Source organism: Diabrotica undecimpunctata, chromosome 3 (genome assembly GCF_040954645.1).
Source record: "Diabrotica undecimpunctata isolate CICGRU chromosome 3, icDiaUnde3, whole genome shotgun sequence".
Classification (NCBI taxonomy): domain Eukaryota; kingdom Metazoa; phylum Arthropoda; class Insecta; order Coleoptera; family Chrysomelidae; genus Diabrotica; species Diabrotica undecimpunctata.
In genome coordinates, this window is record NC_092805.1 from 106,141,988 (window position 1) to 106,167,952 (window position 25,965).

A 25,965-nucleotide genomic window follows, 5' to 3' on the forward strand; every position below is an offset into this window, starting at 1 on the left:
AAAGAATAATTAAGGACTTTTGATTATGAACATTCATTCTGTTGTTTTTATCAGGGTTATTTCAAAATAAATCAATAAATCATTGAGTTTATTTGCGAAGTTGAAAAATATTTAAATTATTGTTTTATTCTTTTTTCGTTGCCAGTGATTTTATCCTGTAAAAGACTAAATATATTCGTTTTCTCGTGGTTTAAGTTGTAATATAATATTCTGTGGAAAACTTTCTATCAAATTGCCATAATCAGTGTTTAAAAAAATATTTTTTGAGTTTTATTTTTTAGATATGGGCATATAATGGCTAGTAAACATGTGTTGAAGATATCCAGTATTACTGAATTTTTGAGTTATAACAACAAAACTACTATTCACTATTTAAACTACGAGAAAACGAATACATTTAGTCTTTTATGGGATAAAATCACTAACACTTAAAAAAGAATAAAACATCAATTTAAATATTTGTTAAGTTCGTAATTAAATTGAATGATTTATTGATTAATTTTGAAATAACTCTATAAAAACAACAACAAAATACCTTAAAATACAGTAAAAACTAATTAACGTTTTAATCAAACAATAACATAACCTTAAAATAAGAAGATTCATAGTAAATATCTTAATACTTTGATATTTTTACCTCACATATTCACGAACAACAAACAATACCAATCGCACAGAATTAATGTTCATAACCAAACGTCTTTATTTATTCATCAAACAATTAAAAAAACCAATATTTCCAACTTCTTGTGGGACATAATTAAAAACGTTTGGAAAGGATTTTAAAATCCCCGTCCATTTTGACGCCAGAGCTTAGATACCTAGTCCTTTATATGTATATAAATATGTACATACCATACGAAATCGAAATTGTTAAAACTCAAAATTGTTAAAGTGTCAAAACTTACACTTTCCAGTATCAATCACCGATATGACTTTATTAGGCCATATCTCGATTTAAGGCCAAAGAAGGCGCATAATCTAATTTCGTCGCAATATTATTATATCTAATTTAATGTTGGATTTTGAGATGCAAAAGAAATTTTTTCAAGAAATTATGCTTTGCAAATGAAAAGATTTTACTTCAAAATCTACTAGGACGAGAAAGAGTTTAAAAATAATCAATTTTCAAAGAATTTCAATATAAAATTGCACTTAACTACATTGTAATTATATGCATGAATCATAACATCGCTATTTTGCAATTATTTCTAAGATGTAAATTCTTGATAACCTGCCGGTTTAATATCTAAAACTTTATTACTCTTATGTTACTATTTTAGCTTCTATATTGAATTTTACGGGTGTAAATTATTTGAAATACTACACTTATAGCTACTGAAAAAAATGTATATTTTTAGTCACTGTAATTATATTTTATATTATGATTTTAAAGGAAATTTAAATTGAAAAGATGCAAGTCAAAAGTAGTTCGGGTTCGGCACATTTATGTGTCACCTTTGTCACTAAAAGACACCTTTGAGTCACGTAGGTTTAAATTAATATCCTTTCAGATCCTGGCTTTTGTTTTCGCATGCGCTGAGTCATAGGCGTGGCCAGTTTTTTAAGTCTGGGTTCCAATGCTGAAAATTGCGCCCTACATCCCCCCCACCATATACTTTTTTTTTAATTTCTAACAATGATATTTTCATATGTGAAAAAACCAGTTTACAATGTTTTGAAATCATTTTTAAATTCAAAATATATTTGTTAGAACAGTAAATTTTTTAAATAAGTTACGTTTGTTTTTATATTAAATTATTATTGGGTATCATAAGAAAAATAGTGGTGGTCACATATATAAAATATACATTAAAAATTTATTATAACAACACATTACACTACCATTCGTGGCTGGAATGGTACGATTTTTGTAAACCCGTTAACTACACTATCTTTACCTATATTTACGGCAAGTAATTTACAAATTCTTATTCAACAAAAGGCACCATTAGATGTTCCAAATAGTGTCGCAACATTATCGATCGAAGTATCGATTTTATTATGCTCAGCTTAGAAAAAGTTCTCGCACAAGTACAACTTGTTATAGGAACTGTGGAAATTTTACCATTAGTTGGTTAAACCCTGGAAACACCAATTTTTCTCTTATGTTGAGACATTTAATCGAGCCAGTCGAAAACGTTCAAAGATGGAACATTTTTACTTTTTCTTAATAATTCTGAAGCTCATCTATATTGATTTCCTAGCTCATCTATATTTAACGATATGATTTTGCCTAGGGAACAAATATATTTTTTTAAACTATAAATAAATAAAGAGTATCGAATAAAATCATTCGGTCTAAATACGGATAAAGTACAAAGAGTTTCACTTCTTTTTTTTATCGTTGACTGTAAATGCATTTCCAGATTTATTATCTAATCTTGTATAAAGTTTATTTTTTCTCGGAGTAGGAATGTTAATGTGAAGCTTATCAGAAGTATCTTTTACTTTGGAATAAATATCAAATATAGATCTTCGATCTTTAATTCTTCCAAAGCAAGCTCTAAATTTGAAACTTCTTCTATAGCTTCACAAATAGCTATATCTAGTGATTAAAGTAATCTACTAACTTCGACAACCATTTGCAAAATTGTATGGATGAATTGGATTGTTAAAGACTTCTATGGAAAAAGGGCTTTTCTAGAAAAAGTCGAATTTGATTAATTCACATTTAAAATATTGATAAAATTGTTTAAAATGTATTAACAGTCGAAAAAAAAAAATTGCATTCCATGTCATATCGATCCATCCAAGTAAAAACCTTTCATGAACTGGCTTCTAGTACTCAAAATACGAGTAAATAAAGATATAGAAAACACAGTTAAGGTTGTATTTCACTTATAGTGCTTCTACAATTCGCTTATACGTATTTCGTCTTTTTTAGGACTCATCATAGCGCCTCGGTAGGAAGTCCTAAACCTGAAATGAAATATTTTCCACCAAAGGAAGTAATAATGAAATAACTTCCCAAAGATACACGCAGCGACATTTACAAATAAAGCAAAAAGTAAAAATCGGAAGATTTCTACTACTTGTTCGAAACCAAAATTCAGATTCTCACCCAAATCTGTGCTTTCTACGATTATCAAAGCAAATGAATAAAGCATCATGCTGAATCTAAAATTGCATTCCAGGTCATATCGATCCATCTAAGAACCTCTTATGAGGTTCTAGTACTCAAAATACGAGTACTTAAATAAAGATATAGAAAGGACAGTTAAGATTTGATTTCACGTATAGTGTTTCTACAATTCGCTTTTACGTATTTCGTCGCTATTGATATAATGTTGTTTGTGTCCATTTAATTTAATACTTTTTTGGATCACAGTTTTTTTTTTAAATTATTGATTGTAAACATTTTGTAGTCAATATCCTGACAATACAACAACAAAAAGATTACTGAAGAAATCTACATCTCTGTAACTACAGCCGAAATTACATTAAAATTTGTTCAGAAGAGATTTTTTGTAAGTCCGACAGATTATTTAAACACACTATCCTATAAATTTGTAAATTTCAAGTAATAATAATTATACAACAAAACTAATATGGTTTCAACTGGGTCAACTAGGAGTATCGTGTCGAGTAATCGTAGTAAAATTTATATCGTTTAACTGTCGTTCAATATTTATTCTAATGAAAATCCTGCTTATATACACATGTTTGATTAATTTGTAAATACCCTAATATTTCATCGTGGCACTAAAGTCGCAGTCAGTCAATATTTGACTGCTATATTTTGTTTTAGGCTTCACGGTTGCTAATTATCTTTGATTTATGGCTATAAACTAGTTGACTTTCATATGGATTGTTCTTATGTGGGTTCATTATAAAGTGTTTTTATTGTAAGTTGCGATTTTTAATTTCAATTACTTGTAGAAACATAACCATAAACAGCGATATACTATTTCACATCGGTGCTGACTTGGAAATATCGTTAGTAGTCCAGGATGTGACGGTAAAAATTGTAGAGAACCTCTAATTTTTTTTTATATTTATCGATTTGCTTTAAATTAAGGCAGCAGTTAAAAAATAGCACCAAGAACAAAATCTACCCTATGTAAATATGTGTTTTTTCTCTGGGGGTGGTTACCACCCCACCTGGGGTATGGAAAAATGTATCAAACACATGGTAATCGCTAGAACAGTGAATTTTAAGACAAAAATGTTTATTTTCTGAATTATTCGTGACTGAAAGTTCACAATTTACACCACAAAAAAAGCATGTTTTTCAACGGTTTTCACGAATAAATCCAAAAATTTAGATTTTATCAGGAAAACTGTTGAGATTATTTTGTTTATTAATATCGTAAACTTAATATTAACAGAGTTATGGCCTTTCAAAAGTAGACTTTTATTCACCGAATGCAAAAATCCAAACACATGATGTAGAATAACCGGAAATCGGTAAGTTTTTCGTGGAAAACTTATAAAACTGTTTTAAAAAAACATTTAAAATGACCACTGGTAGAAGTAATTTGCTGGAAAATTAAGTTATAGCCAAAATAAAGTCCGCTTATTTTTTTTTGTTACTCAGAAAATAAAAAAAACTCACCCCCCAAACCACCCTGGTTGAATGTATTCGGTTTTCATTTACAATTTACTTCATTTATATACACACATTACATTCTGGAAGTTCAACTGGTTTAGAAGGTTTAGTTTTGAAAAAATCCGAGTTTAAAGTGAAGACACTACTTTCGGTATTTCTCAAAAAATTACCTTTTTTTCAAAATAACTAGAAAAGATGCAGAAAAAATGCTAGAAAAGCAAAAAAAAACAGATTATTTTACTGAAAACCTAAATTTTTTTATTTCTCTAGACTAAAACTTAAACGAGATATGATTGTTTAAAGGTTGTACTCGCATACGTTTAGTAACATCTTCAATTCCTTTCGGCTCAACTCTTGTTAAAAACGAGGAGTTGGAAAAATTTAATATTTATCATTTTGTAGTTTTTTAAAATAAACTACAAAATGGCGTATATTAATTTTTTTTGAAGCACTTCGTTTTAAAAAGGGTTGCGCTGAAAGGGCTAGGTTAGTTTGAGAGCTAGTTTAATTTTTAGTGTAAAAAAAATAAAAATGAAAATCTTTATTAAAAAAAACTGTTTTTTTTGTATTCTAACATTTCTTATGTATCTTTTAGTTGTTTAGTTATTTTGAAAAAAAGGAATTTTTTGAAAAATTCCGAAAATAGTGTCTTCAATTCAAAGTTGGATTTTTTCAAAACTAAACCTTTTAAACCAGTTAAATTTCCAGCATGTAATGCTTGTATATAAATGAAGTAAATTGAGAGTGAGTTTGTTACTTTCTGAATCACAAAAAATATAAGCGGACTTTATTTTAGTTATAACTTACCTTAGTTTTCATGCAAATCACTTTTATCAGTGGTCACTTTAAAGGTTTCTTTAAGAACTTAAAAAAGTTTCTACAAGTTTTCCATGAAAAACTGTTTTCATGTTATTCAACATCATATGTTTTGATATTTGTATTCGATGAATAAAAGTCTACTTTCGAATAGCCATAACTTTGTTAATATTAAGTTTATGGTAATAATAAACAACAAATCTCTTTGTTTTATAAGCTTAATTTTATATCCAAACAGTTTTTTCGATAAAATCTAAATTTTTGGACTTATTCGCGAAAAACCGCCATGCTTTTTTGACATGTAATTTATAAACTTTCAGTCGAGATTAACTCCAAAAATATTGACTTTAGAAACAACTGTAAAAAACATTTTTGTCTTAAAATTCATTATTCTAGCGACTACAATTTTTTTTGGATAAATTTTTCCACCCCCGAGTTGGAGTGGTAACCACCCCTGGAGGAAAAACACATAATTGCCGTAGAGTAAATTTTAATCCTTGAGCTATTTTCTATCTACTGTCAAAATTTCAAGCAAATCCATGTAGGTATATAAAAAGAATTCTGAGAAGAAAACCTTCTTATCCTGGACTATAAAACAAGGACTGGGTTATTTAATGGATCAAATTAAAACTATTTTTACTTTACTTTTAATTAGTTATAATATAAATATATGCTCGGGTAAAATTATTTTATTTCCTTGTAATCTGTTAATAATAAATTACAATTGTCCACAACTTTCAGCGTTTAACTGTTAGTAAAACGAATATTATTTTTGCAATTCGTTTCTATTGATCGATTAACTGTTGAAATTTGTTCTACTTATAAAGGCATGTGACAATTAACTTATTAAGATTTAATAACGTTCGCAAGTATAAACCTATTAATTCATTAATTAATTAGATCATTCTTGTCTATGAGATTGTTATTTTTATACACATAGTCTAAGATCCCACTACATGATCACTAAGTTCATAACTTAGTTAAGCAACTGACATTTTTACATACATTTAAAATTAGGAGAATACATTGATAATAGGTTACTTACTTACTTACTTAGTCCTAAGCCTTTCTACCGTTAGGTGTAAAGCTGGTTTAAGCCGTTTTACCTTCTCCGGTATTTCTTTTTTCCCCAAAAATGTTGTTTTCATAGTGTTAAATAATCTTCCTGTTCGTCCCATTCTCTCATTTATTTCCATGTCTTGTTTACCGTTTGATTCAATTATTACTCCTAGGTATTTAAAATGTTCCACTTGTTCTAGTTGTTTTCCGTTTAATTGTATTGCGTGTATCTTTCTCTTATTTAAAATTATCATTGTTTTTGTTTTCTCTGTATTTATTTTCATATTTATGTTTAACAGTTCTTCTTCTAGGATTTCAAGGTTGTTCTGTAGGTCTTCTCTGTTTTCTGCTATCAAAACCATGTCGTCTGCAAATAGAAGCTCTGATAGTTTCATTTGCCAGTATCCGAATGTTAGTTTTCTCATTCTTCTCTTGGCTTTCTTTATTGCTTCATCCAGTACCACTGAGAACAGTAGTGGGCTCAACACGCATCCCTATTTGACGCCTTGATTTGTAGTCAATTCTTCGGATTCCTCGTTGTTGGTTCTCACCGTATTTGTATTATTATTGTACATATCTTTTATTACATCAATTGTTATCCTGTCAACTCCTCTTTCCTTTAATCTCCTCCATACGTCCTTTCTTTGTATTCTGTCAAACGCCTTTTCCAGATCAATAAAGCATATATGTATTTCTCTATTTTTATAGATTACTTTCTCACTTACTTGTCTTATTGTGAATATGTGGTCTTGCGTGCTTCTGTCCTTCCTGAATTCACATTGTGTATCTTCCATAGTTGGTTCTATTTGGGTTTTTATTCTTGTTTCTATTATTCTTGCGAATACCTTCCCAGGAATACTTGATATAGTAATACCTCGGTAATTATTACAGTTTCTCTTGTCGCCCTTTTTGTGTATTGGTAGTATAATGTCTTTCTTCCAGTCCTGTGGTATTTCCTCTCTCTTTATGATATCATTCATTAGTTTTTCATGCTGCCCACTCCCTCTATTCCCATGAATTTTATCATTTCCGGGGTGATAATAGGTTGCCATTTAAAAAATGGCCGCAAATATTTTTAATTGAATTAATAGTAATTATTTTTGAACAAAAATGTTGTTTCGTTTATTTATTTTTTAAATAAAATACGCTCATGACGTATAATATGCATTTTTTTATAACAAAATAAAGCAAATTTTTTTTTTATTTTTTTTTTAATTTAAGATGGTATGAGGTTACCTGAGAAAAATGGTCGCAAATTAAGGTTGCTAGCTTTCAAAAACGCGAGGTAAAAGATAATGTAAAAGACAGCTGGCGCGCAACGCTACTGCTGTAAAGTGTCAGTTATGTGGCGTTTTACCATATTTGATACCTCGCGTTTTTAACAGATGGCAACCCTAATTTGCGACCATTTTTTCTGGTGCAAACTTATATCACCATATTAAGAAAAAAATTTAATGGCTTTAATTTAATATAAAAAACATGCATTTACGTCATGAACAGCGTATTTTATTTAAAAAATAAATAAACAAAATAAATTTTTTGTTAAAAAATTATTTACTATTAATTGAATTAAAAATATTTGCGGCCACTTTTTGACTGGCAACCTATTATCAATGTATTCTCCTAATTTTAAATGTATGTAAAAATGTGAATTTGATTAACTATGTTATGAACGTAGTGATCCTGCAGTGGGATCTTGTACTAACAGTAATTAACAAATAAGTATAATGCATTAATGCAGTATACAAACATTTGTTTTTAGTTCGATGTACTGTATTGTATTATTTAATGTAATGTAATCGTAATTAATGAATGTTTTATTGTGATAGTTTATTAGTGTTAAAACGTGAATTTACATATTGATTAGATAGAAAATTCAGTCTATATATTATATTCTGTCTTTTCAAATAACATAAATCATTTATAATCCAAAAGTGTTCCTTTTTATATAGATTTTATCCGGAAATTCTGTCAAAAGTTGAACAAAGTTTAATACATCCCGATAAGGAATAAAACTTTTATTAAAATTCGAATGGAATACAGAATGACGGTATTAGATTTTTGTTTTGATACAGTGCAGCAACAACCGCTGATACGTATTTCAGTATGTACTGAATGTACATACCGTACATACATACATACCGTACATACGTACATACATACATACCGAACGTACATACATACAGCCATTTTGCGATGTCAGGTAGCATAATTCAGCCAGAGAAAAAACAGGATTCGATCGTATGGCATTTATTTCGTATTTACATATACAAATAAAAAAGTAATTATCGTTAAGTACCTACTAAATACAATGTTGAATACAAAGACGTACTGTTTATTTATTTCGATAGATGGGTGTGACGATATTCGATATGGTAAACCAAGATACGGTGATCGAGGAAATGAAGTATTCGTACCTCAACGCAGTACGAGTACTTGGACAGGGATAAGGATGTCTATCTAGTTCAACGCACCAGATAGAAAGGAAAGAATACGCCAATATCGTTCAACGCACCAGATTGACGCAGTCAGAGGAAGAGGAAGGATTGTCAATCTCGCTCAACACGCCAGATCGACTGGGTTCGGAAGGATTTGGGACACGTTCAACGCACCTGTCCCCAAGGTCAGATATTCTCAACTCAACGCGTCGAGAATGGTTAGCTGTCTTTCGTACAGTATCAGCGGTTGTTGCTGCACTGTATCAAAACAAAAATCTAATACCGTCATTCTGTTTTGTTATTTACTTCGTTGGAAGTACGAGAAACTGAATTCACTACGAATTTTGACTAGGATGAACGGCTTGTGGAATGCAATTTTAGATTCCCTTGCCGAGTAATTTATCCAGCTGTTTGTTTCGCAAATTTTAGGAAACACAGTGGTTAAGATTTGAATTCGGTTTCGCTAAGTAGAAATCGTTTGATTTCTCTTTTTGTTTTTAGATGGCGTAGTTACGTCCGTATATAGTTATGTTAATAACTATTGTCTAGGACGGGAGAGATTTTTGTTTTGGTTCAGAGCAGTGACTATACCGTTCTGAAGAGACCTAAGAAGGTCGAAATACGTATCAGCGGTTGTTGCTGCACTGTATCAAAACAAAAATCTAATACCGTCATTCTGTTTTGTTATTTACTTCGTTGGAAGTACGAGAAACTGAATTCACTACGAATTTTGACTAGGATGAACGGCTTGTGGAATGCAATTTTAGATTCCCTTGCCGAGTAATTTATCCAGCTGTTTGTTTCGCAAATTTTAGGAAACACAGTGGTTAAGATTTGAATTCGGTTTCGCTAAGTAGAAATCGTTTGATTTCTCTTTTTGTTCGAATGGAATAATTCGCAACAGGTTGTCGTTAGTATGTTGGCAGCTTCAGCAGAAGCTCATATTTTTGGGTGAATTTTGAAAATCAATCAATATAATTGTCTGTAAGGTAATCAAAGAAAGTTATCAAAATGTTTCGTCGTTTTTAAACTAGTGAAATCGAATACAAAACATTCTGACTCTAAAAATTTTATACCAAATAATGTCCATCCTAATACAATACAGTTATCTGAATAAATATTTTTCCTAAAAGATATGAAACCGAAGGTTTAAATTTTTCTTGTCCACATCCGAGAAAAGTTAAACTAGCATGCTATAATATTAGCTTTATGGTACAGTAACCGGACTGCTAAGTGAATTGACTCCTTGAAATTAAAAGTTACATTTTTTATTGCTGGAATAAAAGACCTAATTTTCCGATTTCAATATAAATAATTTGCAAAAATTGGCGCATATTCGAAAATTTCATCTACATTATATAGTATTACATTCGGTCAGAAATTATTATTTAGGGGAGCCAAATATAACAACAAAAATGCATTTTCAGTACATTTTAAATTAATCAAAATAACCAAAAGAAATTGAAGGCTTCTAAAAGATGATTTTTTCGTGGACCAGCGAAAACATTATGATCGTTTTTGTCACATTTAAAAAGCACTGAACACTAATGATAACTAGTAATGCGCACTAAGAAACAAAAAACTCATTTTGCAACATATTAAGAGGAAAATGATAGTTTTCTTCTTAAATGATTATGCCTCAGTAGTCGTCAAAAGTGACATCGAAGTGACTCAAGAATGAGTTTAGGAAAATCAAATAGAACGACTTACAAAAAGGTTTTAAGAATAGTCGAAATCAAAATAAACTATTCCATAATTATTGCCAATCTTTATGGGGGACACTAAACAATTATTTTCCTTGTTTTTCATAAACTTAAACGAGTATACTAATATTCGAATTAGCAACAATAGAAACGATTATTTTGATATCCTCTTTAGCCATAGTTCAAGTTTAAGTTACATAATCATTGATGATGATTTTCTATTTGTAATGTTAATGACTTCGAAAATTTGTCTTACCTCGTTGAACACTAATGATACTGTTTACTCCTTAATGATGCTAGCATCCTACACTACAAATGAATTTTATGGAAATGTTGACATTCACAGAATTAAAATATTCACATTTTTTTACTTATATGATATACGATTTTTTTTATGAACAACAGGGTTTTCGTAGTGGAAGATCGTGTTCAAATGCAATATTCGTTATAAAGCAAATTACTGAGAAATCACTAGAGTATTTCTGTGTCTGATTGACCTAAAGAAAGGGTTTGACAGATTAAGACTCAAAGATGTAATCCATCTTCTGTATAATAGAGAAGCTTCCCTAAATATTATAAAACCTATCGAAAGCATATACCAAAACAACAAAATGGAAGTAAGAATGGATGGACAACTTACAGAACCTATAGAAATAGGCAGCGGAATAAGACAAGGGGATTCATTGAGCCCCATGCTTTCAATTTGATCATGGATGAAATCATCAAAAGCGTTAACAAAGGAAGAGGATACAGAATGGGAAACAAAGAAATCAAAATACTCTGTTACGCAGAAACAAAATTGATAGTCCACGATGAAGATAGTCTGCAAAGACTGGTCCACAGATTTAACATAAGAACAAAAGAATTTAATATGACAATCTCATCTCAGAAAACAATAGTAGTCAGCAAAGAACCAACCAGATGTAAAATAGAAATTGATGGCATCAGTATTGAACAAGTAATGGAAATAAAATACCTGATAATTACACTGTCTAGCTATGGAAACCTGGACAAAGAAGTGAGAAATCAAGTTCAAAAAGCAAATAGACTGGCAGGATGCCTTAATAACACTATATGGCGAAACAGACACATTAACACTGAGATGAAATCAAGAATTTATAAAGCCAGTGTAAGACCAATAATGACATATGCCTCAGAAATAAGACCCGACACAGCCACAACGCAAAGACTACTTGAAACGGCACAGATGAGAGTACTGAGAAGAATTACAGGAAATACGCTGAGATATCGAAAGAGAAGTGAAGACATTAGAAGAAAATGTAACGTACAGTGTATAAATGAATGGACACAAAATAGAAAAAAGAATGGAATAACCAGATAAGCAGAATGGATGAGACCCGTGTCGTCGAAATAGCAAAAGGTAAGCGCATAATCGGCAGAAGTATCCATAGAGGTATTAATCCGCCAATGAACAAGCAGAATAAACAAGAAGAAGAAGAAAAAGATTTTTTTTGGGGAGATTAAAATATTTTTTTTAAAAACCTTAACATGATACTTGATCAAGAGATTGTGGAGTCAAACAAAAATTTTATGGAGATATATAAATACAGTTGAGTGCAAGTTGGAAATTTACTCCACGCAACAGCAAGTGACAGAAACTGGCTACTGCTCCGATCACGGATTATATTATAAAATTTGACGTTATCAAATAAATATAATGTAAAATGCTAGTTTTGCTTTAAAATTTTGGTGCATAATTACAGCTACATTTGAAGTAGCTTAATACATTATTTTAATATCATTAGTGATTTATAAATAATTAAACAATTTATGAAAAATATAATTAAACCTATGTTTAACAGTAAAACTACCACCTAGATCATCATCGTCATCATCATTCTGGCTTTACAACCCTGCATAGGTCCTAGCATCCTCAAGGATTTCTCTCCAGACGTTCCTATCCATCGCCTTTCTCCACGAAGCACGTATTCCCATATTTCTCATGTCTTCATCGATGTTATCAAGGAACCTTGTTCTGGGTCTTCCTCTTCTTATCTAACCAATGGGTCTATTAAGGAGCGTTTTTTTAGTTGGGTCATTTTGTTCCATCCGCATTATATGCCCTATCCACCTCAGACGTCGTATCTTAATATGTTTTACGATATCAGGTTCCTGGTATATTCTGTGTAGACTTGCTACATCACTTGCATCAGCTTGCTATAGTTGTGGTGTACACCACGTGGTAGTTGGGGTATCCCACCAAAAACTTGACTTACCAATGAGTTCCAGAAAATTAAAAAATATAAAAAACCTTATTGTATATGATTTACAAATATGTATTTATTTAACTATTAAAACAAATTACTAAAGTTAAAAATGAATTAAACATAAGATTCTACTAAGATATACCTTTATTAAAGTTTAAATGAAAGCACGGGTATATAGGGATTAGGTAGGTTAGAAAAACACATAAAAAATTGATTTAAAAATTTCCTTTATAAAAGGTATATTATTAAAAACCCTATCGGGCTACATCACAAAACGTGTTCGCAAATAATATTCCATCATCAGTTCTATAATAAAAGTATAACCATGGATGTACCATGTATGTATGTTTAAAGCCACCAAATATATGAGTAAAGACCCTTTAAATGTTATTAAATTAACTTTGAGATATATTTTTTAACTTTATAAACTATGATGTTTAAGTTACAACAGGAATAGAGATTATGGTAACGTAAGACTATTATAAACTAATAACATGTGAACAAGTAGTCCTCGCAGACACTACGTCTTAGGACTAGCAACCTCCAGTGGAGTTTTACGTTGCCATGTTATCTATTCCTATTGTAACTTAAAAATCATAGTTTATAAAGTTAAAAAATGTAACTCACAGTTAATTTAACTACATTTAAAGGGTTTTTATGCATATAATTAATGGCTACAAACATGTATATCCATGGTTATACTTTTAGGATTGCACTGATGATGGCATATTAATTCCGAAAGCGTTCTGTGTTGTAGCCCGATTCGGTTTTTAATATTATACTTTTTATAAAGGAAATTTTTGAATAATTTTTTTATGATATATGGTATACAGCTAGTTAGGAATTTAGATTCCTTTATAACAATTAAAATATGTAACTACTCACCCCAATAAAAATGGTTTTATGAACTAAAATTCCACTTAAATGCAGAAAACACTTTGATTAATTTAAAGTGATAACTAACAATCAGAATTCAGAATTGCCAACACAGAAACAACTTCGTAGCTAGTTAAAAGTAGATGAAAAATAGCATACGGCTATCAATACAAAGAATAAATGAGAATAGAGTCGAAAAAAAAAAAATGAAAATTTATTGAAGGATAATGATTAAGCAGAATTTTTAGTTTCAAGAAAAGTTGAGCGCCAACTATTTTTAAAAGAAAAATAGTAAAACAAAATAAAAAGTTAACAAACGAAAAAAATCAAAAAAATTGGAATAAAATAATAAGTTATAGAAGAACAGTAGCAAACACGTGACGTTTATAACGCTACAAGGTAGAGATAATGGATTTTGACAAGAGCCATGCCGATGCAGTACACAAGTTTACCTGTTATTTACAAGGTCATAGTTCTTGCCAAAATCCATTTACGTCGTATTAGTTCTTTAGAAGTGATCATACGTTTTGTTTTTTCAGTAACTATTACCATATTTAGACTTTTCACTTATGTGTTAAAGATTCTCTTTATGCCTTTCTACTAGAACAGCAGCAGCAACAGTATATTTCCTTCCGCATTCACCATTTTATATTCTTTTTCTTTGCACACTTCCGTTATTACCTAACTCATAATGATGTTAAATAGTAATAGGCTTGGTGAATCACTTTGTACAATTACAACTGTATACTAGGTGTTGTAAATTCAGTGTTTACTATTGCTACTCATTGTGCTTTCTCCATAAACGTTTTTGATTTTACTTCGTAAGTGAATATATTTATTTTGCGAGTTATCACTTTTTTGGTCGATTTTAGATTTTTTTTAGAGGATCTATGCTTCTATAATTGAAATAATTCTGCTTGTTCCCTTTTTTAAACATAAGCACAGCTATTCTTAGTCTCCAGCTATTTAGGATTCTATTATGTACAATAATCTTTTGCAATAATTTTATCATTTCCTTTATTTGCAAATCCATGCATATAAAAATAATTCTGAGCATAAAACTGGACTATTATTGCTTAACTGACTTTCTCAATGTTAACGTTTACATTATCATTTAATTCTACGAGTATATTCGATGTTACCACACGTACTTTGCATTCATCTCCTTCAAATAAAGTCCTTTAGATATTCTCTCTATGTATATGTACTTACTCTGAAACTATCATTTATTTATTTACAGTCTCTTTTGTTCTACAAGACCATATTTCTCAGTGCTTCTGCTTTATTTTATTTGCTGATATTGAGAAATTTATTGAGAAAAACATACTTATCCGTAACATATCGAAATGAACAAAATTACCATTATAAGAATTGATCATAAATTTATTGTAAAAATTGATCAATTTTATAAATTAACCAAAACTGTTCATTAACGTTTATATTTGTTTTTAGGTCAACGTATCTGTTTACTATGAATCACTGTGTCCAGATTCAAAGAAATTCTTTACTCAACAATTATATCCATCACTTCAGGGCAACCTCTCCGATTTCGTCAATTTAACGCTCGTGCCATATGGAAAATCAACAGTAAGTACTTACACGTTTTACTTGTAACTTTTAAGAATATTTTTAGTACCTTGATATGTTTACAAAATGATATTTATTACTTATATTTTCAAGGTTTTAACCTGAAATCATTACTGCAACAAGAAGAGAAGCAACTAATTTATTATAAATTGGCCAATATAGGAAGGATCCTGTACAAGTGTAAACGTTAAAGTAAAAACCTTGACTATTTTTTTATTAAACAGAAAATGCCGAAATAATTTTAATTGCGAAAAGAAATACAATTTACTATTAAACCTTGCACCGGCCCATATACTTTTCTCAGCATCTTTCTCTCAAAAGTCTTGAGTTGTTCTTTATCTTTTTTTTTCATTACCCAGGTCTCAAAAGCACAGGTTGCCACGGGTCTAATTAATGTTCTGTAGTAGTTATTTTGGTTCTTTTGTTTAATAATTTCGATGCCATCAATCTTTAATAGAATTAAACGATTCCTACGGGAAATAGGTGCATTAATTTTGCTACTTACGGAATTCTTTTGTGATTGATTTCTGTGCTCAGATATGTGTGAAGGCATCCACACGTTCGATGCTATAGTTGTCTATTGCGATATTATTTTCATTGTCAGTAGTTCTTTTGAAGGTCATGTACTTGGTTTTTGATTCGATTATTTTAAGCCCTCTTTTTCATACTTCAGGATTAATTTCCTTGAACACTTCCATTAGTCGTTGCTTGCTTCTACTAATGATAACTACTAATTTAGTAGTAGTAGTAATTTAGTATTTATATAGCCAGTTACATTGGTTTGTCCGATGACTACCCCAAGAACTAGGTTGAACAGCATGATTGATAGTGCGTCTCCCTTTGTCACTCCCATATTGATGTCAAATAGGGGAGTCAGTTCTCCATCTTCTCTAACTACGCCTTTTAAACCCTACAACGTCTTTTTTGTGAGGTTGATAAATTTGTTAGGTATGCCTAGATTACGAATATCTCCCAGCATTTTGTTTCTTTTCACACTATCAAAAGCTTGTTTAGTCTATATACATATTACATAGTTGTATGTCGTATTTATAAGCTTTTTCTTGAATCGTTCTTAATATGAATATATTATCTGTAGTAGCTCTATTTGGTCTGAATCCATTTTAATAATAACCGATTATATTCTCGGAGTAGTCTAAAAATCTGTTATAGGTAATACCAGAAAGAATTTTGTGTACTACATTTAGCAATGTACCTAATTGGCCTATAATTCTGATATTCTCTGTTATCACCTTTCTTATATATTGGCTGTATAAGGACAACTACTGCCTGTTCCTCCGGTATTTGCTCCTTGGTCCATATTAATATTATTAGATAATTAATTTTTCCCCAGATATCGTATCCTCCATCTTACTAATTCTGCCGAAATTCCGCCCCTATAAAATATTCTCCACTATACTGTGCCACCGTATGGCGCCATATGCAGAACGAATAATAGGAAAATATCGGGCAGGTGTTAAGTTGACAATTCATCAGATTACAAACCAGAGACAAGTTTAAGAAAAAACACTGGAATATTGCGTATATATTCATCACATATGTATAGACCACAAGGCAGCTTACGACTCTGTAGAGAGAAGAGAAATATTGAAAACAATAAAATAAAGATTTTAAATACAACTACCTCTTGAAAAAATTGAATGTATAATACGAATCCAAGAGGAGCTTTAGGATCCTTTTAAAACAAACAAGGGGCTGCCAGGGAGACCCTCTCTCCTGTATATTGTTCAAGCTGGCTCTGGAAAAAGTAATACGTATGTCACCAATCACAAACAACGGTTTATTGTATAACAAATCAGTGCAAATCCTTGCCTATTTCAGTGATGTCAATGTTATTGGGAGAACGGAAAACGACGTACGAGAGACGTATGTAGCACTAAAAGAAGCGGCCACAAAAATGGGCTTAATAATAAACAAAACGAAACAAAAAAACGAAATACGTAAAAATAAGCACACAACCACAAATGCTACGACCTTTTGTTATAGAAAACGACGTTTTCTATAACAAAAGTGTCTCTTGTAATATGTACCAAATAAAATGAAGATAAAAATTGGCGAAAGAAAAGTGTCACTAAAATATTTAATTTATCTAAAATTAGCTATGACAACATTTGGCCCTGTGGATGAAAGTACAGGCAACGCAAAATCTAGAAACTACATTAATAGCACTTAATGAGAACTAAGTTGCAGATTGATCGTTGCAAATGAAGAAGATACATAATGGAGAACAATTTTTTTTTGTTTAAATGGCATAGGCAAGTACCATACAGCCAGTCACAACATGAATGGAGAACAATGAAATTAAAATTATCTGTCACGCAGACGATGCAACATTGACAGCGCAAAATGAAGATAGCCTTCAAAGACTAGTTTAGGTTTAATACAAGAGCAAAAGAATTTAACATGACGATTTCAATTCATTAACTAGAACAATAATCAGTAAACAACTAATAAGGTGTAAGTGGAAGTCGATGAAAGTAACGGAAATAAAGTAACTAGGGATTACACTACTAGTGATGGAGAAATCATATTTACACAAGACAAGGAGGATATGGAATATATGATAAGGAAATTAAAGGAGGAATATGAGCTATAGGGAATCAGGATAAATATGTGTAAGACCGAATACTTCTGTATTGGATCCGAGATTGCAGATTTGAACTTAAGTTTAGAAGAAGGGATTATTAAGAATTGTAAGACTTTTAAGTATTTACGGTCAATGATAAGCTGGATGGTACTTGTATGAAATATATAAAAATGAAAATAGCACGAGGAAAACAAGTCACGAAAGCGCTTCATGGAGTGATATGAAACAACTCTCTAACCAAAGAAAACAAAAAAGAATCTTTCACAGCATAATGATAAATATCACCCTATATGGAGCGGAAGTATGGCCAATGACAACATCAATACGAAATAAAATAAGAACAGTTAAACTAAACTTTACAAGAAGATGTCTACCAATCATCAGAGTTGATAGAATAAGAACAGAGGAAATATGGAACAGAATGGAAGTAGAATGTACAATTTCAAAAAAGTTGGAAAACAAAGCTCTGCAGTATTGCAATATTGGACTTGACTCGCCGGGGGGAAGACTGAGAGGAAGGCCTGCTGCAAGATGGAAAACATACATAGGAAATGCTATGATAGATAGATACCTCAGAGAAGGTGACTGGGAAAACAGAGGGCTGTGGAGGACGAAAACGGCGAACTCATAATGGAAAAAAGCCGAAAAAGAGCAAGAAAAGGAATTACACTGTCCGGCTATGGAGACACTGAAAAACAAGTAAGAGATCAAGTAAAAAGAGCAAATAGATTAGCAGGATGCCTTAATAACTCTATATGGGATAACCGACACATTAACTGTCAGATGAAATCAATAATCCATAAGGCCAATATAAGACCAATAATGACGTAAGCATCAGAAACAATACCCGGCACAGCCAAAATACAGAGAATGCTGGAAACAGCAGAAATGAGAATACTCAAAAGAATCACGCTGAAAGGAAGCACGCTGAGAGACCGAATAAGCACTGACGAGGTTAGAACAAAATGTAATATACAGGATATAGACGAGTGGACACTAAATAGAAAAAAGAATGGAAAATCACAACAGTAGAATGGCGGATACAAGAGTTGTTAAAATAGTAAGGGACAAATCACCAAGTGGTAGAAGAAATATCGGTCGATAGCGAAAGAGATGGTGTGACGATCTTCCATAGAAACAAAAATCCGTCAATGAACAAGCAAAATTGCTTGTATAAAGGAAGAAGAAAAAGAAGTTATAAATATCGGCTTACAAAGAACTTTGTCCTCTATTTGCGTAGATGACCAGTTGTCGAAGTCAAGACAGCACGCAAGAAGAGAAACATCAAAAATATTTGTAGGTATATCATAAAATATAAAAGAAAAATGTATAACAAAACCAGTGACAGAAATGGATTGGTATATAGTGTATTAACAGAATCATAGTATTCAATTATACGTTAAGAATTTGCATTTATTGTTAATAGAATACAGGTTGGCATAATATATAGTGTTATAAAAACAATGGAATGAATGGAATGACTCGCAAACTATAATAGTTTTGTTTATTTAAATTCAAGTAGAATAATCAACAATATTTACTTTTAATTGTTCTGCTGTGAATCATAACACAATTGAATTGATACGGACGTTAAATCGATTTGTTTATCATGGATTCCGCAGATATGACGTGTACAATATCTATACAAATTTTATAAAGCATTTTATAAAATTTAAAAACCATAAGTAGTACATTATGTAGATATAATTTAAAAAAGTTGGTTTAACTGAAGTAATCCATGGGAAGCTTAATTAAACCCATTAGCTCCCAAATTATTTTTATAAAATTGTGTTTATCCTCAATAGTTTGGGAACACACGGCGCTGTGTTAATTATTTAAATAATTTGTTATGGCATTTAGCAAAACATTTTATAGATATTGTCATAACATTTTTGCAAAAGTCCTTATATCCACTAAATTGACATCATCGCTAAGTTTGACGCTTCTTCAAGATATGTCCGGATAACTTTAATGTAGACGAAAGACTTGTTAATCTTCCTTTTAGGACTCTTTGGTGCTCCTGGATGTTCTGAGAGTGTCCACTTCCACAACCATTGTAATCAGACACCAGTACCATTTGTTGCCTCTTACTTCAATGGTATGTTTTTCCAGCACCCAATCGTGGCGATCGACTGATCCCATGTACTTATTGTAATTCGAAATTGAGCACAAGAACTTTTTTATCTCTATTTTGAACATACCAAACATTTCCTATAGCTGTTGAAGTAAAATTCTTCCTTCTTCTTCTTTCCCTTTATAAGCAGTTCTGCTTGTTTATTGGTGGATTAATATCTCTATGGAAGGTTGTTACTCCATCTTTTGCGCGGTCTTCCGCTACTTCTTCTGGCGATTAGTGACTTATTTCTAGCTATTTTGATGACACGGGTCTCCCCCATTCTGCTTATGTGGTCATTCCATTTTTTTCTATTTACTGTCCATTCATTTATACACTGTACGTTACATTTTATTCTAATGTCTTTACAACGAAAGGCAATTATTAAGATTCTTTCTATTCTATTCAAGTTTATTTCTGAGAACAATTGAATTCTCTTGAGAGTCTATGTAATAGCGGAATTAACCGATATCGTGACATTATGTCGAAATGTATTTATACAGCAAAATAAAGACACAACAGATGAATCAACAGCTGAATTAGCAGCTGAATCAACGATTGCTGCAACTACGCAATAAGCTACTTTCATTTAATAAGCGTCAATAAAAAACTGAAAATTTCGTCAAAGAAAGAACTGGAATACAAAGTAAACATTTCACTTGCATGGTATGGAACAGGAATGATAACACGGCCCAACAAAATGAAACAATTTTTGCATGCGTTTGAACCAATTCTTGAAGCACTTTTCCCACGCAATTTATTTTAAATGTGCGGGAATAAAAAGAAGTCATTGGGTGCCAAATCAGGACTGTGCTGCTGATGACCCGTTAATTCGATGTTTGGGCCGGTCAAAAACTCTGTTGTATGTGCTGGTGTATGTGAGCTTGCATTATCGTGGTGAAAAATGACGCGTCTGTTCTTATTCTCTTTCCGAATTGCACTGAAAACTTCTAGCAAACAAATGGTTGTATATCATTCAGAATTGACTGTCTTTCGTTCTTGTAACGGCGCTGTAGCTACATGACCATTTATACTAAAGAAACAAGAAACCATTTGTTTCGATGTGCTTCTTCTACGAATTACTTTTGATGGATTTGGTTGATCTTGGAACACCCATACAGTCGATTGTTTTTTGTTTCGGGTTCATATGCATAGAACCATGTTTCGTCATATGATATTTTTCGTCTTCAATATTTTCTTGCACCAATTGACATAAGCCTCTTTTTTAAATTTTGTCAGATCCAGTGAGATCCAACGTGAACAAATCTTTTTACAGTCAAATGATCATGGAATATCTTATTGATGCTTGTCATAGTAATGACCAAGAATGCATCAATCTAATAGTATATCACGTAACGATCTTGCTCTATCACTTAATTACTATTTTAATGGGAATAAGCCACAATTGAAGGTTAAAGTAAGTTTATTGAAGTTTTAATTTCCACGTCGGAAATCAATTTATTAATGTTTGTATTTTGAGAACGATTTCCGAAGTGGACATTGAAACGTCAATAAACTTATTTTAACCTTCAATAGTGGCTTATTCCCATTAAAATAGTAATTACTTCAAAATGCCACAAGAAAAGAGCTTCAGTGCTTTATCAGTTCACGCACAGCATCGATGGTTTCTGATATAACAGCCGATTTTGGGCGGCCTTCGCGGAATTTGTTCTGGAAAAAGCGCCGACTATGATTTAAGTTCATCGATGCACTCTTCTCTTGATAATATTCATGGTTCAATTTCATTTTTTGGCCGAGACAAATTCTTCAAGCCACTGTAAGAAAACAAATATTGCTCATACGTCAAAACGTTCTGAATGCGCATATGCTTAAAATTGTCAAACTTTCCAGTGCAAGTATCAGATGTCAGTTGGCAGCACTTAGTGTCGCCTAGGTCAAATATATAAATAGCCGCCTACATTCCTTTAAATATTAGCATTTTTCTCAATAAACTGTAGACCTATATAACCTTATACACCCTGTATATGCGCAGTACACAGAAACCCTTTGTCAAATATTTTGTTTCATATTTTATCTGTCTGTGGGAAAATTAGACGTTTTATGAATATACAAGTTTACTAAGTGGAAACAGTTTACCGTTTATATTTATCTAACGGCACTACGGGTTACACAATATAATTCGCTTCTTTGTGAGAATTAATATTTTAACCACAATGAACTTACAATCTGCATACAGTTATTTCATGATTATACCTACTTTTATAGAAAAAAAGATTAAAAAATAAATTATTTTTATTCTATTTATACAATATAATATACCAAAATATATATATTCACCTAAATAAATCAATTAGAAACAAATCTAATACATTTAGTACAGTCGAAAGAGATTTTATCTCTAAAAATGCGACAAACAAGCTGAATTTTACTGAAAATGTTAATTTTTTGACCCCAAAAAAGATACAAAAACGTTTGCTACTCCTACCCCTTGGCTTTTCCCTAATGCCCCACTCTTAAGAGGGGGGAACGGAAAACATCGATTTATCAAGAATCTGTACGCCTTAGAAAAAATATTTCAAACAAGAAATGTAGCTGATATAATTTTGAACATAAAAGTTTATAAGCACTTTTTCTGTAGAATGAACCGTTCTCTCAAAAACAAAGTTAAGACGACCGACGATTCTGAATGTATTACGCACGGGAAATCAATTTTTTAAATAATTTTTTTCCGTTTTTCCCTTAAGACGGGTGTTTTAGGGGGAAGCCGGGTGGTAGGAGTTGCAAATTTTTTTTACATCTTTTTGATGTCCGAAAATTGACATTCTCAGTAAAATTCAGCTTGTTCGTATGATTTTTAGAGGTTTTAGAGGTTCAGGAGCATTTTCATCTTTGAGGACTGGAGTAATTGATCTTCTCGTGTCTTGCTTTCAAAGTGACTAGATATCGTCATAATATGATATGATAGGTATCATGATTATGATAGGTATTTTTACAAGTAAATCCAAAATATCCGTAATTTTAATTTGTGGCCCATTATTTTGTTAAAAGTATAATACGATATACTGTTGGCACGATGGCTCACCTGGCAGACCCACATTGAAGTGAGTAATTCACTAGATTCAGTGGCGGATCCAGAAATTTTTGTCGGGGCTGTCATGGGTCTTGAGGGTGATTTTGATATAGGATCTAGATGTTTGCACCTTTTAATGGCTTATCCCCAGAAATTTTTATCGGGGGGGGGGGGGGGGGTCATGGGTCTTGACGATTTTTGATACAGGATTTAGATTTTTGTACCTTTACGAGATTAATAAATACGAATTGTGCCTCATGTAAGGGAACCATTTTCTCAATAATTATTTTAAGCATTATATTAAACCAATGAGAAGTTATTAAAACCCAAATACCTTACGAGTGCAAAGAAGGGTACAACATTAAGGGGCCTTTAACTTAAACCAAAAAAAAATAATTTAAACCCACATGCTCTATGACAGTAAAATCAAGTGTACAAGACTATTAAACCAAGAGAAAATTATTAAAATATAAATACTGAAAAATCAAGGACTGTCAATTTAAACTAGGTATTTTAAAGACAATTAATTTAAACCCATCTATCCTAAGGCTACAAAATTAAGAACAAACCAAGGATAAATAAGTACAAACCAAAGTTAAGTAATTTAAATGCAATAACTCAATGTAAGTGTAAACATTAACGAATCTATTAAACATTCCTAATAAACTGTATCTTATTTTTGGATATCCGATATCAATTTGTAAAAACATTGGCCTCAGTAGCCTCTTTAAATCTAATTTTAGTGACTGAAGAAGACGATTAAATAATACAGTTGTACCTAAAAATATCACCAAGACAAACTACTGAAATAAGAAATCCTGGGCTCCTAATAGTTTGCATAAATGAAAATGCATCAGCTGACATTTTCCACGTAGAAGTTGTTTCAAGAGTGTTGTATATTTTCATGATTGATTCGCCATGGAACTGAAGATGACCTTCATGCCTTTCAACCCAACCAGTTTCACAAATACCTTGGACAGCAGCCCCCAGTTCCTTTATTTGTATTCACTAACGTATCAGACAGAGCTAATGCAACAAAAATATTCACTTGATATTTATTATAGATAAATTATAAAATGTAGTACACAGTCTCAACAATTATAATACATATTCAAATTACAAACCACCAATTTGTAGACAAAACTGACAGATAAGATAAGACATACCTAATACAAAATAAAAATTTGCTGATTTCGTGCAAAAAGTCATATCATGTATATTGAATGAGCAATAATCTGTGGGTGTTAATTCTATCTCATCGATAATCGAACGATTCTCTGGAACTTAAATGACTAATTGACAAATTTTGAAAATCGCGTAACTCTGAATTCGCGGAAATCGGGGTCGCGTTAGTCTAGGTATTACTGTATTCAGAATTATTGATTTTTTAAAAGAACATTGTATAAAGGCTTCCGCATAATTCTACATTCACCACTAGAATAAATGAGTTTGAATCATTTCAACTCTTAAGTTCCTGCTTATAGGGTTGATGAGTTTTAAATTATTTTTTTAGGATTATTTGATTGATATTTAATTTTGTTTGGAGGGGGTCATGACCACCGTGACCCCCCCTTGTATCCGCCACTGACTAGATTATGATTTAAAAAAGAAATAAAAAGATTGGGTTATTTTATCCTTTGAACAGATATCTTTCTTTTATTGTTTCTTAAATGATAAAACATTTTTTTCTCCATTTTCAGATGACATTCGATATAACGGACTGGAGATTTGAATGTCATCACGGAGAGATCGAGTGTTACGGCAACAAAATTCAGGCATGTGCTTTGAGACTGATTGACAAGGGTTTACCCAGTGAAGGTTTAGGCTTTAACAAGGTTGCTGTAGGTTTCATCAACTGCCTTATGGATAGAGCTGACAAAACAGCCAAAGTGGTTTTTCCAACAACTGAGTGCGCATTAGTTAATCCAGTTTCCAATCTTCAGGATATTGAAAACTGTGCTAATCATACAGATGGTAAGTAGTTTTTAATATAGAGTGAATACTTTAGTGAATAAGTGCACATGTAGCTAATATTAAAAGCAGAGCACTTAATAAGAAATGAGATTATCAACGCAAATGCTAATTGTCTTTCTAATGAGATTGCTGAATAAAAATATTAAATGGTTTTAAAAATATACGCCAAATTAGTATCTTTCAGAAAGGATACTATACATAGCTTCTGACAGTTAAAATCTTCGATCAAAATAAATTTAAACCTAAAATAAGGAAAGACCCGAAGAGTATCACCAATTATCTTTAGATTTATCTAGGTCAAAGACGACTAAAATTCAGGTATTTGAATTACATATGAATTACACGCCATGCATAAAATAAATAATATTACGTAATCGCCAATCGTATCACATTTCAATATATTCCTACAAATAAAGAATGATTTAGAACAAACAGTATGCCATACTTTATATATTTGTATACATAGTAATTACAATCGCCTGGAAAAATGCTGTGGAAAAATGCAATCAAAGAGCCAAATCTTTCAACATATTGGTTTCAGCTTAAACAACATGGGTGTCGAAGGTTGGAATTTAACGGATACACTTTTCAGAAAACTGAAAGCATTTGAAATCTGGATGTATGTATTGAAGAATCCTGTCGAAGGATTCAAATACGTTCACGCCCAAAAACGTTATTCAAGCTTACGATGTCGTGAATCTTGTTATTTCACAGAAAGCGCCCAGAACTATTTCTAATATCGACATTATTTTGTACAATTTCGAGATGTTCATCTATTTACACAATGGAAGTCGGAGTCCCACAGGAAGTGTTCTCGTACCAGTTTTGTATATAATATTCACAGTAGTTCTACTCATATTTCGATACCGAACTACAGCGGCACTAGCATCAGATGTGAGCACAATTATTGAAACATAAAATTAACAAATTCTAACAATATGCACAATTGGGAGGTTGGGGTAAAAGAAGGAAGACTACGAAAA

The 25,965-nt window shown here is 31.5% G+C and overlaps 1 protein-coding gene across 1 annotated transcript in view; it reads left to right on the forward strand.

Annotated features, from left to right (window-relative positions):
* The window catches only part of LOC140437157 (GILT-like protein 1), a 62,429-nt gene that overhangs the window by 32,030 nt on the left and 4,434 nt on the right, over positions 1–25,965 (forward strand). Inside the window, exons 2-3 of the mRNA XM_072526500.1 lie at positions 15,125–15,259; positions 24,709–24,982. Of these exons, the coding sequence (XP_072382601.1) occupies positions 15,125–15,259; positions 24,709–24,982 (409 nt within the window). The remainder of the gene's footprint in view (positions 1–15,124; positions 15,260–24,708; positions 24,983–25,965) is intronic.